This window comes from Sapajus apella, unplaced genomic scaffold, assembly GCF_009761245.1.
Source record: "Sapajus apella isolate SASKATOON/1434 unplaced genomic scaffold, GSC_monkey_1.0 scaffold65, whole genome shotgun sequence".
In the NCBI taxonomy this organism is placed as follows: Eukaryota; Metazoa; Chordata; class Mammalia; order Primates; family Cebidae; genus Sapajus; species Sapajus apella.
Window position 1 is genome coordinate 567772 of NW_022437005.1, and position 20309 is coordinate 588080.

Consider the following 20309-nt stretch of genomic DNA (forward strand, 5'->3'; position numbering starts at 1 on the left):
TTTTTTGTATTTTTAGTAGAGACGGGGTTTCACCATGTTGACCAGGATGGTCTCGATCTCTTGACCTCGTGATCCACCCGCCTCGGCCTCCCAAAGTGCTGGGATTACAGGCTTGAGCCACCGCGCCTGGCCAGTTATATATATATCTTAAAGGACTTCTATCAAGAATTTATTTTTAAAAATCCATACAACTCAGACAAACAATGCAAAGTTTATGAGGCAAACTGTTTCTTTGTTTGGGCGAGTTTTGCTCTTGTTGCCCAGGCTGGAGTGCAATGGCTCAATCTTGGCTCACTGCAACCTCCACTTCCCAGGTTCAATCAATTCTCCTGGCTAAGTCTCCTGAATAGCTGGGATTACAGGTGCCTGCCACCACGCCTGGCTAATTTTTGTATTTTTTTAGTAGAGACGGGGTTCCACCATGCTGACCAAGCTGGTCTCGAACTCCTGACCTCAGGTGATCCACCCACCTCAGCCTCCCAAAGTGCTGGGGTTATAGCTGTGAGCCGCCGCGCCCAGCAGGGGCAAACAGTTTTATAAAGATTGCAAAATAACACATGAAAACATGCTTAGCATCATTAGCCACAAAGAGTCTCTTATTGACCAAACTCTATTCAAATTCCCCTGAACTATTTTTCAACTGGGCTAGACTTTTGAACTTCCATGTTTACCTCTGCATTGTTCAATTGTAATAAGAATCTTGCTAAATCAGACAGGATACTGCCACCCTTGATAACTGGTCACCTGCGATATTTAATCAGATTCCTCATTCTCCACCATCCCTCAAGTGACATCTGATCACTGTGGTCTGTCTCCAGCAAGAATCCTGTTAGATGGATTTAGCTAAAATCTCCCCTTACCCATGATGTTTCCTCTTAGTCATTTTCCAACCACTGACCCCCAACACAGTTTTTTAACTATAAACTCCCACTTGTCCATGCTGTACTCAGAGTTGAGCCCAATCTCTCTCCCTCACTGAAAAATCCCATAGCAGCTGATATGGTCTGAATGTTTTGTTTCCTTCAAATCTTGTGTTGAAATGTGACCTCCAATGTTGGAGGTGGGCTTAGCAGGAGTTATATGGACCATGATCCTTCATAAATGGCTTGGTGCTGTTCTCGAAGTAATGAGTAAGTTTTCACTGTATGAGTCCATGTAAGATCTGGTTTTTTAAAAGAGCCTATCATCTCTTCCCTCTCTTTCTTGTTCCCTCTCTCCCATGTGATACAACAACTCCTCCTTTGCCTCCCACCATGATTTAAAACTTCCTGGTGTCTCACCAGAAGCTGAGCTGATGCTGGTGCCATGCTTGTACAACCTGCAGAACCAAGAGCCAAATAAACCTCTTTTCTTTATAAATTATCCAGCCTAGGGTATTCCTTTACAGCAACACGAAAGAAACTAATACAGCAGTGGGTCCTACAGTTATCACAATAGTTCCCTCCCTTTTAAAGTCTGCCTTACCACCTTTCAAAAGGAACTTAAATAATTTTTTCATTAACAGTAGTCATTAGGGAAATGCAAATTAAAGCCACCAAATAACATTATATAACCACTAAAATTTAAAACATTGACAAAACTAAGTATTGGCAAAACTGCAGATCTATGGAAATCTGAATGAATTATACATTCCTAGTGAGAATGCAAATGGCAAATTGTTTAGGAGTTTTCTTTAAAGTTAAGCATATACGTACCATAGACTCAGCAATTCTCTTATTTTATCTGTGAGAAATGAAAGCATATGTTCAGATAAATTCACATAAAATCTACATAAAGATATATATATTTATATTCCTAATACACCCAACAATATGAGTGAATCTCAAAAGCATTACATGACTGAAAGAAGCTAGTCACAAAAGATCACAAATTAAATAATTCTATTTAGAATAAAATCTAGAAAAGACGGTGATAAAAAGTAAATAATGGTTGTCAGGGGACACTGAGGGAGAGGATTCACTGTAGAGAGGTATGAGGGAAATTTGAGGGTAATGGAAATGTTATATATCATGATTATATTGGTGGTTACACAATTGTACATATTTGTCAAAACTCAACAGATTGTACACTTAAAACTGATCAATTTTGTTATATGTAAATTATACTTCAATAAAGCTGACAAAAAAGTAGTATACCTATTATGTGACATAAACTAATCAGTCTATATACTAACTTGCCCCTTATAAACAATAAACGTCACTTTGGGAGGCTGAGATAGGAGGATCACCTAAGGTCAGGAGTTTGAGATCAGCCTAGGCACCACAGTAGGACCCCATCTCTCCAAAAATTTTTTTTAAATAGCTGGGCATGGTGGTGCATGCCTGTAGTCCCAGCTACTCTGGAGGCTGAGGTTGGGGGTACTGCTTGAGCTATGATTGTACCACTGCACTCCAGCCTGGGAAACAGTGACACCTTTCTCTAAAAAAAAAAATAATAATAAATTTAAATAATTTAAAATAATATATAGAAACTTAAGTGGTCATCTGCTGATCTTCTTATTTAACTCATTTTGTGTAATTAATAATCATGTCCACGAAGTAGCCAGTGATCCTTTCAAAATCTGTCAGACTATCACTCCTCCGTTCATAAACCTACTTATAACAGATCCAAAGTCCTAATTTTCAACATTTACAAGGTCCTACATGGTCTGACACTTCCCTCCCTCTTCCAATTTACTTCCCCCATTCTTCTCCCTTACCGGCATGCCAATCCACACTGCAATTCCCTGAGCTCACCAAGAACACCCTTACCTCAGGGCTGTCACATCTATTGTTCATTCATTTCTTTGAGATTTGAGCTTGGTGAGAGATTCCAGTGAAAGAAGAGGGCCCACAAATATGGACTGCATGTGCGTGTGTGTCTGTGTGTGTGTGCATGTACATGTATGTATGAATACCTGAGGTCCCATGGTGATTGGTTCATATTGGAATATGAACAGACACTGGGGTGCTTTCCCTCTGAACAAGAAGTCCCTTACCCAACATCTTCACATGGCTTTCTCCCCCAATTAATTCATGTCTCTGTTCAAAAGACAATTTTACTAGAGAGCGCTCCCCTTAAGGACTCATCTAGAATAGCATTCCCCAGCCATTCACAACCATTCTCTTTTCTCTATTTTATTTTTCTTTATGGCACTTTCCACTACCTGACATTATGTATAATTTTTATTTGTCTGTCTCTCCAAATAGAATATAAGCCCCTTAAGTATAAGAATTAGTCTCTTTAGGTGTTATATCCCAATATCTAAGGCAATGCCTGGCATATGGTAGGCAGGTAATCAATAAGCATTTGCAGAATGAATGAATAGCAGTTAATTATAACTAAACATAAACAGAATAATTATTGTGAGCTATAACCCCTCAAGCAACCTGATACTTATTAACTCTTACTGGTTGCTCCTACAGAGAAATGTCAGGACAATGTAATGGAGTGTTAAGAATCTAATATTTTCATTATTAAAAGGAGAAATTAAACAACATAGGAAATAATATTTTCTGTTTCTAAAAGATGGAATTCTAAAAGCAAAATATATTTTAAGCTTACTCATAACTTTTCAAGGAGACAAGGCTTTAAAACATGAGACGCCCTTTGACTAACCAACCCATCAAAGGTAGGGCAGAAAGGCCAAGAGGCAAGTCAGGAGCTACTCTCCCACCGCGACATAAAAACCCTTTCCTATTAATGAAATTTTCGAACTCCCAAGCCAAGGCAAAGATCTGCAAAGTATTACTCTTTCACTATAAACCACAACTTACATTACCCACTTAATGTCCTTTGCTGAAAGCATAAAGTAAGAACTGTTTGCAGGGCTATAAGGTATACTGTACCTCTAAGGATCTATTATGAGACCTCTATTAACAGCTCTTACAGACGCAAACAATTTAGTTCTCAAATGCTGTACAAAAACTAAACTGGCACGTTATAAAATCATTTTTATATAAAAATGATTTATGTTTATCCAATTTCCAATCTTCCTTTAAGGAGAAGTCAGACATTAACAGGAAATTACTAATATGTTGTACACACTCTGTCGCTCAAGTGCAAATTCAACAAATACATCATTAGATATACAAAATAAAGTAGAATATATAACTCTTGTTGAAAATTAACTGTCCTGTCAAAATCATTTTAATTGAGTTTGTGACCAGCCATCATCATGGCCAACATGATAAAACGCCATCTCCACTAAAAATACAAAAATTAGGCAGGTGCGGTGGTGTGTGCCTATAATCTCACCTACTTGGGAGACTAAGGCAGTAGATTCACTTGAACCTTGAACCTTGAACCTGAGAGGCGAAGGCTGTAGTGAGCAGAGACTGTACCACTGCACAGTCCAGCTGGGTGACAGAGCAAGACTCCATCTCAAAAAAAAAAAAAAAAAAAAAAAAGAATCACTTAAATTACTACCTTCATTGATAAGCAGGTACCTTTACTCTTCTAAAGCTGAGAAAAGTGGGGAAAAAGCTTTTAAAACGAACTTTCTTGCATCTTTTAAAAAGAATTACAAAAATAGGATGTGTACTCCACGACATTATACTCTTTTTCAAACTAACACCAGTAAAACGTGTACAATATACCTATCTTAGCTAGCACTATTCTAAGAATAACTAATTTTCTGGTATCTCAACATCAATTTTCATTTATAGGATGAACGGAAGCCAATGAAACTGTATTACTAACTGAAAAATTATTTGGGGATTTTTGTTTGTTTAGCAGCCAATTAAGCTCAAATTTTCAAGAACTAGATGGTTAAAAGATTTCCAATTTAGATTCCTCTGTGGTAGTATAGGTTAAGATTCATTAATTCAACGAATATTTATTGGGCACCAATGTGCCAGGCAAATCTTTTCTGTAAGGGCAAGATCTATTAACTATTTCAGGCTTCGTGGGCCACACAGACAATGCTACAACTACTCAACTCTGCCACTACACCACAAAAACAGCCAGAGAAAACACACAAACAAATAAGCATGGCTATGTTTCAAAAAAACTTCATTTATGAACACTGAGATATGAATTTCATATACTTTTCTGGCATCATGAAATATTATTCTTCTTTTAATTTTGTTTCAACCGTTTCAAAAAGTGAAAATCATTCTTACTTTGCAGGCCTTTCAAAACCAGGCATCTGGCCAGATTTGGCTTTCAGGCCATAGTTGGCAAATCCTTGATCTAAACCATGGGGATATAGCAGTGAACAAAACAGAAAAACATTTTACCTACATGGAGCTTCAATTCTAGCTAAGGGAGACAATATGAAATTAAATACATTAGATAACATATCAGATACCCATAAATGCAAAAGTGAAAAAATAAAACAGGTAAGCAGTAGGAGTAATGCAGATGGTCAGAGGGCTTTTACTAAAAAGTGATGAGAAACTATAGCAGTAGTTACAATTTATTTTTCCTTTTATTTTTTTTTAAATAATTTCAGACTTACAGAAAAGTATAATAGTCTAGTAAATAGAATATATAAAGACCTCCAAATTTCAAAAATGACCCAAAAAAAGGCAAGTTGAAAATGGGCAAAAGACGGCTGGGCGCGGTGGCTCACGCCTGTAATCCCAGCACTTTGGGAGGCCGAGGCAGGTGGATCACGAGGTCAAGAGATCGAGACCATCCTGGTCAACATGGTGAAACCCCGTGTCTACTAAAATACAAAAAATTAGCTGGGCATGGTGGTGCGTGCCTGTAATCCCAGCTACTCAGGAGGCTGAGGCAGGAGAATTGCCTGAACCTAGGAGGCGGAGGTTGTGGTGAGCCAAGATCGCGCCATTGCACACCAGGCGGGATAACAGAACAAAACATCATCATAAAAAAAAAAAAAAGCAAAAGACTTGAATAGACTCAACTAAACATTTCTACAAAAAAGATATACAAATGGCTACAGGCACATGATAATTTATTCAAAATCATTGTCATCAGCGAAATGAAAATCAAAACCACAGTGATTTTACTTCACATCCACAGGAACAGCTGTGATGACAAAAACAGAAAATAACAGGCACTGACAAGGATGTAGAAAAAGTATAACCTATACTGCTGCTGGGAATGTAAAAAAGAGTTCATTCAGTTGCCACAGAAAAAATTCAACAAAGAGTTAAATATAGGCTGGGCATGGTGGCTCGCGCCTGTAATCCTAGCACTTTGGGAGGTCAAGGCAGGCAGATCACTTAAGGTCAGGAGTTCGAAACAAGCCTGTTGAAACCCTGTCTCTACTAAAAATATTCTTAAAATTTAGCTGGATATGGTGGTGGGCACCTGTAATCCCAGCTACTAGGGAAACTAAGGCAGGAGAATCACTTGAACCTGGGAGGCGGAGGTTGTAGTGAGCCGAGATGACACCATTGCTCCAGCCTGGGCAACAAGAGAGAATCTCCATCTCAAAATAAAAAAGAGTTAAACATAGAATTACCATATAACCTAACAATTTCACTTTTAGGTATATACCCAAAAGAACTGAAAAAAGGCCGGGCGCAGTGGCTCATGCCTGTAATCCCAGCACTTTGGGAGGCCCAGGTGGGCAGATTACAAGGTCAAGAGATCGAGACCATCCTGGCCAACATGGCGAAACCCCATCTCTACTTAAAAATACAAAAATTAGCTGGGCGTGGTGGCGCACACCTGTAGTCTCAGCTACTCAGGAGGCTGAGGCAGGAGAACTGCTTGAACCCGGGAGGCAGAAGTTGCAGTGAGCCAAGATCAAGCCATTGCACTCCAGCCTGGTGCCTGGTGACAGAGCAAGACTCTGTCTTAAAAAAAAAAAAAAAAAAAAAATTGAAAAAAGTTACTCAAATACTTATACAAGAGTATTCACAGCAACACTATGCACAATAGCCAAAAGGAAGAAACAACCCAAATGTCCACTGATGGATGAATGGATTTGGAATGAAACAAATTGCAATAGATACCTGAATAATGTTGAATACTGCTCCTCCAAAACATTAAGTACTGATACATGCTACACTGTGAACAAACTTCTAAAACATTGGAAAAAAGCCAGGCAGAGAAGGCCATATAAATGGCATGATTCCATTTATATAAATATCTAGAATAGGTAAATCCATGGACAGAAAGCAGGCTGGTGGTCCACAAGGGGCAGAGCACAGGAGAATGAAGAGCAACTGCTTGATGAGTATAAGGTTTCCTCTGGGGAGATAAAAATGTTTGGAACTGAAAGTGGTAGTTATACAACACTGTAAACATTAAAATGCCATGGAATTATGTATTTTAAAATGCTTCATTTTGTGTTATATGAAATTTCACTTCAATTAAGCCAAAAAGGCAGACACAAAAGAATACATATTATTCCATTTATGTGTAGTTCTAAAACAGGCAAGACCAATATATGGCAATAGAGGTCAGAACAGGTGTACCCTGAGGTGACTGAAGGGGGCACAAAGGGCCTTCTGAAGGGCAGAAATCCCTTTGCTGATCTCGGTGCTAGTGACACTGGGCCATGTTCACTCTCAAAAAATTCCTGGAGCTGTCCCCTTAAAATAAATGTGTGTAGTTTTCTATATGTATACTATACATACAAAAAAGTTTTGAAACTATACTTTTTAAAATAAGATTGCAATTTTTTAAAAAACTGTTACCATTCTGAATCAAAGGGTCCAAAGGATCTCTGTGTACTATTTCTTATGACTGCATATATCCACAATTAACTCACCAAGTTTTTTTTTTAAAAAGTCAAAGAATTAAAATTTCCAAACTCCAATCCCTAAAGATTCTGATCCAGGTCATGTGAGTTGAAGGCTAGGGAATCATCATTTTTTTAAAATAAGCTACCTCCAACAATTCTGATCCAGCCCTCACCTTGAGACACTCCAATTTAAATGAACTCCATCAGCTGCTTAACTTCACATTTTCCATGAACCTCATCTTGAGGGGACTTGTAAAGGCATCTATCAACAATAGCACAGAGGATATTGGGAGTAAAAAAGCTACAAATGATCCATGAGAGACTGCAAAAGCTAACCACTCTGGGGCTAGGATGCAACCCTGGAGAAAAATTAGATGAACTGTAAAAAAAAATGAATAAAATGGGAGACAGTCAATGGTAAATAGACATAGAAACCTTTCTGAGCAATCATTGCAAATACAGTCATAAATATTATGCACACACCAGTGATTTTTCTTATGTTTTCCATTAAGAAATAATGCAATCAAGATAAGACAAATGAATATGCTTGGACTTACAGGACGTTCTTCATCACAAACAATAAAAACAATATTTCACTCCTGGGACTAGAAGTAAATAAAAAACAATTTGGTTCAACCTTATTTGGGTCAGAGTTTTTTTATCTGCTTTGCTTCAGGTCAAAATTCTTTGGAGAGCTATACTTTGGCATTAGTTCAAATTGTTTCAATGAGGAATTTTTTTGAAAAGTCTAGTTTGATTTGAAGTTCATTTTCAAAATAGTAAGTTAATATCTAAGTCCAATTCCTATTCTGAAAAATTAAAGGTCATTCCAATTTTATGATTAGTTTGGTAGAAATCTCTATTACAACAGTTGGCAAACTCTAGACCATTAAATTAATGAGCATTAAACCATACATTCATTTCCCAGGCCCTTCCAACAAGACAAAAGTTGGCATCTCTGTCCAAGACTTATTTCAAGCTGTACCTTAAAATGAAGTGCAGTACTACACAAGCTCCTACAGGCAAAAGCAGCAGCTGTCACTCAGCTCTGGCAGACTGCAGCCCTGGGAGAATGCATGCTCCATGTGGCCAGATCTCGTTTTTGCCAAGAGAAGTTAGAAGTCCAGATGTTTATATTAGTCTCCTCATTTTTACATGTTGACAACAAATTCCAATCTTTAAAAGCTACTCTATGGGCCAATCAACACATAACTGTGAAATGTCTCTTTTGCAATCTCTGGCCTACATCACTTTGTAAGATTAAGAAGGTCTCAAGCATCTGCAGATGCAAAATCAAAGCTTGCATAAGTCTTCAGTTTTCCATATAATACAGGTTTCAGGCAAAGTAGCTCTTTGACACAAATGACAGCCCTAACAACAAATTTTATTATGATGCTTAAATATTTAAAGTTTGAATTACCTCTTGCTACTTAAAGAAGAAACAATTAATACAGAACTAAGCCATTCATTTAACCTGCACTGCAGTCTAACTATCAAGTATCAACTTACCTTTACTAAAAACGCCAGATTAGTGGTCAGAAATGCCACATATCTTCTGATTACAACAAATAAAATTTGAAATACCTTTTTCTTTCTCAATAATGAGTCAGATGAGCTTTCTACTCAGAATCTACAGGAAGTCATGGTATTTTTTGTCAAAGTATCAGAAAACTCATAAAATGTTATGGTATCTTTCTCAAATATCATTAGTACAGACAATTTTATCTACAATTTTACCATGTGGTAAACTGCCTATCAAGATAAAACATGATATTCTTTTTAGAACTAGTAATTTGTAGCAAACACACACACATTCCCCATACATAGAGGTATATGGGAGGCAGGGCTACAAACATTCAGGCAACATGCAAAAAATAGCAAAGAGATTATCAGGTAAAATAATTATAGGATTAGAATTTATGTATAAATTAGATAACCAGCCCCCATATATGCAAAAGTTGACTCTTCCATTCCCATCATGAATGTTAGTGACTTCAAGATCAAGAAAGTAGGCATAAGACATAAAGTAGTATTAAATCTTGAGGAAATCCTGGCATTCAGTTGGACAGGGTTTACATAAGAAAAAGTCTCTAGTAAACATAGAAACAGTAACAAGAAACCAACTCAGCTATCTGTTCAAGTACCCTGCCCATGAAATTACAATTACTAGACCCAGGACTTGCCCTTCCATCTTCTCTCCCAGCATACCCATTCACCATTTCTCTGCATTTATTTTAGGATATAGAGGATGGGCTTAAAGGATGTATATCAATTGTATTGCACTTAGTTCAGTTCTGGAAAAAATGCTCAATGAAAATAAAGTAAAACCACGGCAAAACTTTATTAGTTGTAAATTTAACTGCGTTAACCTTGTTTTCCATAACTAAATAATTACAGAATATGAACAATAATAGAGATCTACAACATAGAAATCACAAGAGGATTATTAACTCCAAGTTTTGGTACAAGATTGATCTAAGAAGCAGAATTTTCATAACTGGAGCTAACTGGGAATAACATTATTTGTTATCATGGGACTACAGAAAGCCAGGTCAGGAAGAAGCTGGACATATCATCCAATTTAATATCCAGTTTGCAAGTAGTTGCTAACTACAACTTAAAATATTTCCAGGGAAGTTATTATATACCCATGCGAATATGAACATGTTGTGCCAAAAACACAGAAAACATGCAGTTCTCACACAGCAGAGGGCGGTTTGCCATTATAAACACTCAAGTTAATCCTTGTATAGGAAAATTAGTAGATATGTGCAAATTCATTTTCAGGTCACTGAAAATTAAAGCCAGAAAGCCTATTTTCATCTATGTATCAAAAAAAAAGGTACATGAGATTATTTCTGTAGTGATGCGGCCTGCTGTTCTATTCTTAGACTTATCCTCAAACAGTCACATAAAAACATTTTTACCCAAATACTTTCCCATTATAAACAATTAGGACATGCTTTACTGAGCTATCTATTATGTTTGAGGTTTTAGCCAATTAATATTACATTTATAAAGAGTAAATATTTCAAGAATTAATGAACTTTATCCAATAAGTTTCAGCAGGGTTAGCCACAAAACACTTTTATTAGGCCCAAACGAAGTATCTTTCATTCATTAATACAGAATCACAAGGCACACTTAGGAATCAGAGGCTCAATTACTTTAAAAAAAAAAAAAAAAAAAAGTTCCTAAGGAAACAAAAACTTTCCATTTTTGTTCTGTAAATGCTCCTAAATGAAAAGATATTCTTTATTTTTTGACTTTCTCTCTTTTCTCTCTGTCTCAGGACATATTTACAGATGCACTGGCAGCTTTACAGGCATGCTAAAAGTTCTTGCTGCAGTTGATCAAAGTTGGAATGTCTGAGGAAATTACTCAAGTAAGACAGCCTGGAATTGTATCTAGCCAAATACTTAGACCACTCTACTTTTAATATGTGTTAAAGAAATATTTTAGCTATCCTGGATGTAAGTTGAGACAACATTTGTTTGCATCACACTCTGTGAACACTTGAGTCAAATATAGTATGTTGAATATCAGGTTTTAGTATCTGTGACAGTTCATTTTTTTTAACTGTTCAATTCACAAAAGATAGCATACTTTATTTAAATAAAAAAAAAAAACCCTCACACAACAACATATGTAGTAGAAACTACAGCTTTTTATTGTCTTCTTAAAGTGCCCAAGTGTTTCTGGAAATGTCAGAAAAAACTGAACTAATGTTAATATTTGTTCATTAGAGCATTTGTTGAGCTGAAACAAAATATTCTGTCCAAAATGGAATTTTTTTTACTTTTTCTTACACTACCCACTATAAGCTCAACATATTTTTCTTCATTATTTAAAATATTTTCATAAAAAGGTATCACACATCTGCACTTACCTCCTATTACTAATCTGCCTAATTTACAAAGATACATATAACATAAGCAGAAAAATGACATCACAACACTTTATTTTCACATTTTTTAAATTGAAAGCCACAGAATTGCAGTACAAAGAGTTATTTGTCAAACCTAACACAAATCTCTAAAATAAAATATTGGCTTCAATAAACTATCACATCTGAAATAGTTTTAAACTTTTAGTTGGATCCTTTAAGATATCCAGAAAGAGGTTAGCACAGACAGTACCTGAAATTGTCCTTTCCATATGAACTACAACAGAAAAGACAAATGTAGCTGTTCCTCCAGTACTGCCAAATTTGGCAGCCACTTATACTTCCCTTCAACCTAAATAATTATACCTTTCAACCATATTGACAATAATATGGAAATGCCACTCAAAAAGAACCTAACAGACCATGGAATTATAATAATTTAAATCACCCTTTTATCAAATGATATGGTCAGAACTGGAGAGGAAGGAGGATACTGCTAACTTTTAAGTCCTCTACTAAGCTTTTTGTGTTTAACAAAAAGACTTCTAACCCACTAGAAAATGTTGCTAACATTTGCACATACTCCAGAAAAGGGAACCATAAAGAAATTCCCCACTCTGAATGTGTTATAGTGTTGATGTCCAGTGTTACACTATATGCGTGTCATGAACTGTCAGGAAATATGTACATGATATAGGAGGCTCGACCCTGAGAATGACTCCCAGTAAAAACTGCCTGCAATGGGAATGGCCAAAGACCTGCTGTCAATTGGTATGCCTAAGATTCAACATTAAGCTGATTTCTATAGTGAGGTACAATCCTTCATCATTCTAACACTTAGGTACAGAACACACGAAAGAGAAAGAGAATATATGAAAGAGACAGAGAGAGAGAACAGCAAGATTTAGAATCTTGATCAGAATCTTTAAAATCATGTAACTTAACCTTTTTCCTCATTATTTTCCAGATTCTGAATAAAAGCCTGGGTTTGAGAGACAAAAAAAAACTGAAAATCAAAAGGTAGTCTTTGAAATTAAACACCATCATACCAGCCTGTGATTTTCCAAACACAGAAAAATCTTATTAGCCTATCTCCTTCATTACAAAAAAAGATGTTAAAGTATAAAACTGATGCCACAAATGATATAGATCCAAACACAAATATATATATACACACACAGAGAGAATGATTCAAAAATTACAACACTATAAATGCTAGTACCAATGAACCTAATTAAGTCCCATTTGGGTAATACCCCTATTAATACGGGACTAGAAGACATATTACACTCAAAAATCCAAAAGTCTAAATTGCTTCCACATAGTCAGACACAGGATTTCCACCAACTCCACCACACTACCACATGTGGCTTTAAGTAGCTCAAAATTGAATTCCAAAATGAAGTCTATTTTTGAGAGTAACAACTCCCAGAGAAAAACAAGGTCACACATATAAAGTTTTATGCTCCTCAGGAACTGCTAGATCTGATCTTGGACTCTCTCTTCTAGTACATTCAGCCGGGATAAATATATCTGATGAGTTCCATGTACCTCATCAAGAAATGACCAGAAAAGGCTAAAACAATTCTTCATGTTCCCATCACTACAAAGTAAAAGCATGAAAAGCTCTATGCTTAAATGTTTTGACTTGGTCAAAAGCTAATACTGGGTTTGGTACAGTGTAAAATTAATCTAGAATGTAATCTTTTAAAAAAAGGATGGTGGGGGGAGAAATTACTGCTTTTCCATTAAGCAGGTACTTTGTGCTAGAGAACATGTATCATTTCTAGGGTCTCAGAAAAAGAACAGATGCATCTATGTGTAAACATAAACAGTAAGTTACAAGTTGCCCCTTAGTACTAAAGGCAAGAATCAGCATCAGTACTCAAAAAAGTGTTTTAAAAAAAGCGTAACTTACTTTTACTGTCCCAGGCTAAATGGGCTCTGTCTGGTGCTTCTTTGTCTGCACATGGCCACCCACAGCCTGTCTTCTAATTAAATCAATGCTCTAGCAGCAGAACAAGCAAACAAGTTGCCTCCCATCTGCGTACAGCTCTTCAGGACACATTTCCCTTGTTCAGAAGGTGGAAATTCTTGGGAGAGGTGATTTTCTCTGCCTCTTCACAAGAAGAACATGGATACTTGACTGGATGCAACTCCATGAAGTGTAACTGTGTGTGTACACCTCAAAAAATAAAACAAAAAATGCAGAGAAACATAAAGACTCCATAAACAGCTAGAATACACAGAAATACTGAAGCACCACTGGAAATACTGCTAAACAGACAGGCAAAATAGGATCTTTGAAATAATCAATAATACCAAGTTAAGAAAAAAAAAGGAAAAAGAGTATCTAAGGTCAAAACACAAATTTCATGTAATGAAAACACTGTAAGTACTACAAAAGAAAAAGGGTAAATCTTCTACTTCACATACGTAGAAACAAACCCCCCAGCCCACTTACAGAGAATAAAAGGTATTATCAATCGAAGAGAAAAACAAGATTTTCAAGAGTGGTAGGTCTAAACTTAGAATCCACATTATACTTAATGAGCACTTATGTAAATGTGAGCTAAATGCATCAAGCTGTCTTTCCAATGTGGTCAGCTCTACTAGGGGTCGGGGGGGGCGGGAAGAGCAAGGGATCACTCTGCTTATGAAAAGATAATTTCTACAAAACATAAAAATGTACAGGAAGGCCGGGCGCAGTGGCTCACGCCTGTAATCCCAGCACTTTGGGAGGCCGAGGCGGGTGGATCACGAGGTCAAGAGATCGAGACCATCCTGGTCAACATGGTGAAACCCCGTCTCTACTAAAAAAAAATACAAAAAATTAGCTGGGCATGGTGGTGCGTGCCTGTAATCCCAGCTACACAGGAGGCTGAGGCAGGAGAATTGCCTGAACCCAGGAGGCGGAGGTTGCGGTGAGCCGAGATCAAACATGCACTCCAGCCCTGGGTAACATGAGTGAAACTCCGTCTCAAAAAAAAAAAAAAAAAGTACAGGAAACTGGAGATGCTCATTTATTTAAATAATTTTAAACTTTCCAAATATCAGAAATGACCTTAAAGTAGATACCCCTGCTTTTTTGCAATAAAAACTAAATAACTGAAGTTGGGTAAGAAGCAGAGTGTGGTTAAGCATCTGCTCACAAGAAAACTTGCTATAAGTTTGGTGAGAGAAAAGGGAAATGTATCAGCCCTTCCCAATGTCCCCTTCCATCCTAGGTAGGTCAATATGCCATCAGGAAGCCACACCATCTCCATGACCACTAGGCATTTCAAGGACTGGCAGGCCCTAGAAGTTTTTTCTAACCCCCTGAGGTTCACAGACAATTCCAGCCAGAAGTATAAAGCCCAGGGAAGGGCATAGGGCCTATTCCTGCAGCTGCACAAGAGGCCTGGGCTGGTGTTCACTCACAATGAACTACTCAAGTGAGACCAAAAACATTCTGGAGATCCCTGCCTTAAAGAAACGCAGAGCTGGCTGGGTACAGTGGCTCACACCTGTAATCCCAGCACTTTGGGAGGCCAAGGCAGGTGGATCACTTGAGGCCAGGAGTTCGAGACCAGCCTGGGCAATATGGCAAAACCCCTTCTCTACTAAAAACATAAAAAAATTAGCCAGGCATGGTGGCGCACACTGTAGTCCCAGCTACTCAGGAGGGTGAAGCATGAGAATCATTTGAACCCAGGAGATGGAGACTGCAGTGAGCCAAATTCACACCACTGCACTCCCACCTGGGCGACAGAGCAAGAATTTGTCTTGGCCAAAAAAAAAAAAAAAAAAGATGTAGAGATACAGACAAATGTTTAACAGTATTGTATATAATAATATAAATACATAAGAAAAAAATCTACTTTCTTTCTCTTACACACCAAAATATCAGTCATTTGAATAAGAAGTTATTCTTAAAGGACTTCGCTAGAGTTTATAAGCAAGCAATATTTGGATTACACAGAGATCAAAGACAATGAACTGTTTTTAACAGAATGATATAAAAACTTGGCCCAATATAATCTGCTCTATAAACACTAAAGCATTTGGACAATAACACTAACACATGAACTAGCATCTCCACTGACCACAGGGAGCTTTAAAGCATCAATCAAGTGAACAAAAAACTTCACAGTCTAATTTTAGTTCAAAAAAAGATGTTTAACAAAGGAAACTGTATAATTTGCCTGTCACTATATGAAATTTAAAAGCTATTCCAGGCTTTTAAATTTCACATAGTGAAATGGCGCAGTGGCTCACACCTGTAATCCCAGCACTTTGGGAGGTCAAGGAGGGCGATCATGAGATCAGGCATTCAAGACCAGCCTCGCCAACATGGTGAAACCCCATCTCTACTAAAAATACAAAAATTAGCCAGGTATGGTGGTGTATGTCTGTAATCCCAGCTACTCAGGAGGCTGAAGCAGGAGAATCACTTGAAACCAGAAGGCAGAGGTTGCAGTGAGCTGAGATCACACCACTGCACTGCAGCCTGGGTGACAGAACGAGACTAAGTCTCTAAATAAATAAATAAAGTTATTTCTATCACTATTCTTAACACATGTATTTTGCCTACCAAAATAATCCATTTTCAGAATGAATTAACCAAAATTTCTCAAAGGTTACAAAAAGATCTTCAAAATATCTGCCAGATTCATCAGTTTTCTCACAAAAGATTATAAATTACGTCCCAAAAGTCTGTCATTTATATTTCACCTATTATTACTCATTAGACTTTTTTAAACCAGGTCTTAGTGCTTTTTCAGGAAAACACCAATGTGCAAAAGGAGGTTCAGGCAGTATTTTAAAAATAGTTCATTTTCTATCATAATCCATAAAACACTTTCTACTTTAGAAGCAATCCTAAGAAAATAGTAGCATCATGAGTCACCCACTTCTATATCCAATTTCCTCAGAAAAGAAATTCACATAAGAAGTTATACCATGTGAAATATGCAAAATTATGGTCTGGAATCTTAAATCCACTGTCACTACTTGATCCAAAACTATTTTGAAAGCAGCCAAAAAAGCAACTGTCATCCAAGTGTGTAGTCTGAGACATGAAGACCAAATTGTTTCACAGTATTAATCTTCTCTGCTGTGAGTGAAACCAGAGTTGTACCATCCAGTGAACAAAACTCACTTTCTCATCAGTTATTAAGATAATCTCAAAAAGCTATATGAAACAAGGATGAATCAACAATAAATCATTAAAATATGATCTATAAACTGACCTTTCCGTTTCCTTCCCTACATTTTGAAGATAAACAAAATACACTTTGGAGTATTATCATTTGTATTTCCACACTGCAGAACACCTCTCATACAGGAGCAGCCACCTTCCCTCCCAAAACTCTAAAGGGAGAAGGTGGTCAATTTAATAGGCAGAAACTCTTGCACCCGTTCTGCTCCCCGCCCTTTACTTAAATGAAGAAAACACCTCATTCTGGTGTCCAGAAATGACAGTCTTAAGATGACACCACTTGTCTGCAATGGTGGTGAAAAAAAATAAAACAACACAAAATTATCAATTTCTAAGAAAAGTTAAAAAATGATATGTCTCCGTAAGGCCCTTTAGTGTGTATGTGGTATTTACACACACACACACACACACACACACACACACACACACACACACACACACACACACATTTTTGCCTTTTCTCTTCCTCCTCCACTGCATCGAGTTAAGATCAGTGTACTTTTCACTATTTGGGAAAATACAAATATCACACTTTTAAAATAAAAGGCCAGATACTCTTTCTAGGCAATTAAGCCATTTCAGTCTTTCAATCCACAATTAGTATTTAAGGAATTCACATCAATTTGAATATCTGCCTAAGTAATAATATAACAGGCAAGTTTTTAAAATATTTTAAGTTTATTTATTTATTGCTTCCTTAAGCTAAGTGGCAAGAAAATAATATCATTTTTTAAATCAGAAAGTATATCCCAAAGTCTAAAGAGAAAGGTATAATGATTGTTCACATCTGTTCAATAGTTCAGACATGACTTGACTGAACAGACTGACCAAAACTAAAGATAATTATTTACTCTCAAACGTAACACATTATAAACAAGGCTCTCCAGAATTTTTCTCAGCACTTTTCAGTATTCTGAAAGGACTTAATACTGTTACTTATTGTTACTTATACTTTTCTTTTTTTTTTTTTTTTTTTTTTTATGAAAAGTTATTCCATGTTACTCAGGCTAAGGTGTAGTGCCGTGGTCTTGGCTCGCTGCAACCTCCACCTCCCAGGTTCAAGCGATTCTCCTGCCTCAGCCTCCCGAGTGGCTGGAATTATAGGCGTGTGCCACCATGCCCAGCTAATTTTTCTATTTTTAGTAGAGACAGGGTTTCACCATGTTGGTCAGGCCGGTCTCAAACTCCTGACCTCGTGATCTGTCTGCCTTGGCCTCCCAAAGTGCGAGGATTACAGGCATGAGCCACCACACCCAGGCTGTTACTTATATTTTTCTATGTACAGCAAATATTAGAATCCAATCTTCTTATATCTTTCTATTGACCCAAGCTATTACAATACTTCCCCAACTGAACTCCATCTGAAAACCTATCCTGTTTTAAGGTAATGAATCACAATTATGCAAGGTGACAGAAACTGCAGGGGGTAGTATAAGCATGCTTTCCAAAGTAATTCTTAAGATTTAGGAAAATTGTTAGTGTAAGCTTAGCTTTAAACTCTTAACATATATTTCAGTCAAAGAGTCCATAGAAAAATGACTTTTTAAAGATAATTAATTGAAATTCTTCCACAAATTTAATGATTAAAAGTTGAGGCCGGGCACAGTGGTTCATGCTTATAATCGCAGCACTTTGATAGGCCAAAGCAGGGGGATCACCTGAGCTCAGGATTTTGAGACCATCCTGGCCAACATGGTGAAATCCCATCTCTACTAAAAAAAATACAAAAACTAGCCAGGTTGGGGGTGCATGTCTGTAGTCCCACCTACTTGGGAGGCTGAAGCATGAAAATCACTTGAGCCGGGAAGGCAGAGTTGCAGTGAGCCAAAATTGCACCACTGCACTCAAGCTTGGGCAACTGAATGAGACTTCATCTCAAAAAAAAGAAAAAAAAAAAAAAAAAAATATATATATATATATATAATAATTAAAAGTTGAGGTGTGGGATGCACTAAAGTCACTTGGGGAAGCATTCTATGCTGCCACTGTCCTTAAGACTTATTCCAATCAAAAATAATAGAACAAAAATTTTTTTCCCTTTAAATTCATATCCACACTCAAAAAAACACAAGTTATTCAAAATTATAAATCCACTTACTCAGGAGAACCTCATTATTTCAAAATGTATTTTTATCATTTTTAAGTATAAATAAGCAAACCCTTTAAAAGTAGGATTCAACACTAGGGGAAAACAGAATAAAATATTAAACATGATATAGAAGTATGATTTAGGAAAATTAAAGTTATTCTAACATGAAAAGAGAAACTTAATTTTTTTCAGTTTTCCATTCATAGTTGCCATTCATAGTTGTATATTTTCCAGCTACTCATTAACCTTCTTTCCTCAGACCTACACTGACTCTATCACTCAGTAATTCAGGATATCACCTTCTGCACAAAGAACAGTAATTTTCAACTAACAATTGAATTAAGTTAGACAAAGCCCTCTTTGTGGTCTGTTTTGAGTAAAGGTAACATTTGGTGGTAATTACATCTATCTTCTTTCTCACGTCATTTTTCTCCTCTTATCCTCAACATATAATTAACCTTTCTTTGATGCTGTAAAACTTCTCATTCATATTTAGCATAAACATTCACCTCATACATACCATTTTCAAAGCACCTCATAACAGTAATTATTGCTAACAGTTATGGGGTGCTTACTACGTACCACACACTGTTCTAAGAGATTGTCATATATTTGGTCACATATTAACTCAGCTAATCTTTACAGCTCTATGAAGTGGGAATTATTACCCTCATATAATAAATAGGGAAAATGAGTCAAGGACAGACAGTGCCATACCCAGGGACACATGGCTAATGACTGGTAGAGTTGGTATGAAATGTAGCAGTCACATGCCATGTCAGATTCAATAGAACTAAGTGCCCACCATATACTTTCACCTTCCTTGACTACATTAGGACCAATCTGACATTAGCAAGAGAAATTAATCTACAAAGCATGATTAAAAGCTCAGGTCCACAATTAAGCATAAGAATATACAGAAAACACGGCTAGGACTTTTGGTAAATACCGGGGCAATTTTCACAAGGGAAGGCATGAAAGGGTATGTGCCTTGGTATGAGAGCCTAAATACAAGGGCCACAACCCAGTCAATCTGGAAATGTCGACTTTAATTATCATCTCCTCCCTCAAACTCCTCATTGTTTTATCATCATGTCTTACTTGATTCCCTAAGTAGTATTCTCAACCAGAAAAATATTTTTCACAATAATCCTCTCAAATCTATCTTCTCCAAGTTTGAATAGCAAGTCAATCTTCTGAAGACCTCAATATCACCTGCACCAATTCATCAAACTTCCAAATCAAGAGTTAACTGAGAGAATCTCACTCAAGAGTATAAAAAATTATAGCAAACCTGAGAGCCTCCCCACTCAATTCTTCAATGTCCACAGTAAATTGGGAATAAACCTAACCATCATACTGGGACAAGGCACACTTCACAGCACACAATTTCAGGGTATCTACTTAACTGCTAGGATCATGAAGAATCTTCTCCTTCTACTTTAGGCACTTCTAGACAGCTGGAATTTTTTTTATTTTTAAACAGAAC

At 36.9% G+C, this 20309-nt stretch overlaps 1 protein-coding gene across 6 annotated transcripts in view; it reads right to left on the reverse strand.

Annotated features, from left to right (window-relative positions):
• The window catches only part of TASP1 (taspase 1), a 243572-nt gene that overhangs the window by 205757 nt on the left and 17506 nt on the right, over positions 1–20309 (reverse strand). Inside the window, exon 5 of one of the 6 annotated variants that reach the window (XM_032248014.1) lies at positions 13450–13716. The exons of 3 other annotated variants lie outside the window; for them this stretch is intronic. Coding sequence is in view for 1 of the 3 variants with exons in the window: in XM_032248013.1 (XP_032103904.1) it covers positions 1695–1697 (3 nt within the window). In the remaining 2 variants the exon portion in view is untranslated. Of the gene's footprint in view, positions 1–1694; positions 1723–7818; positions 8025–13449; positions 13717–20309 lie in introns of all 6 variants that reach the window. 2 more of the 6 variants (XM_032248013.1, XM_032248015.1) reach the window with 2 other exon arrangements.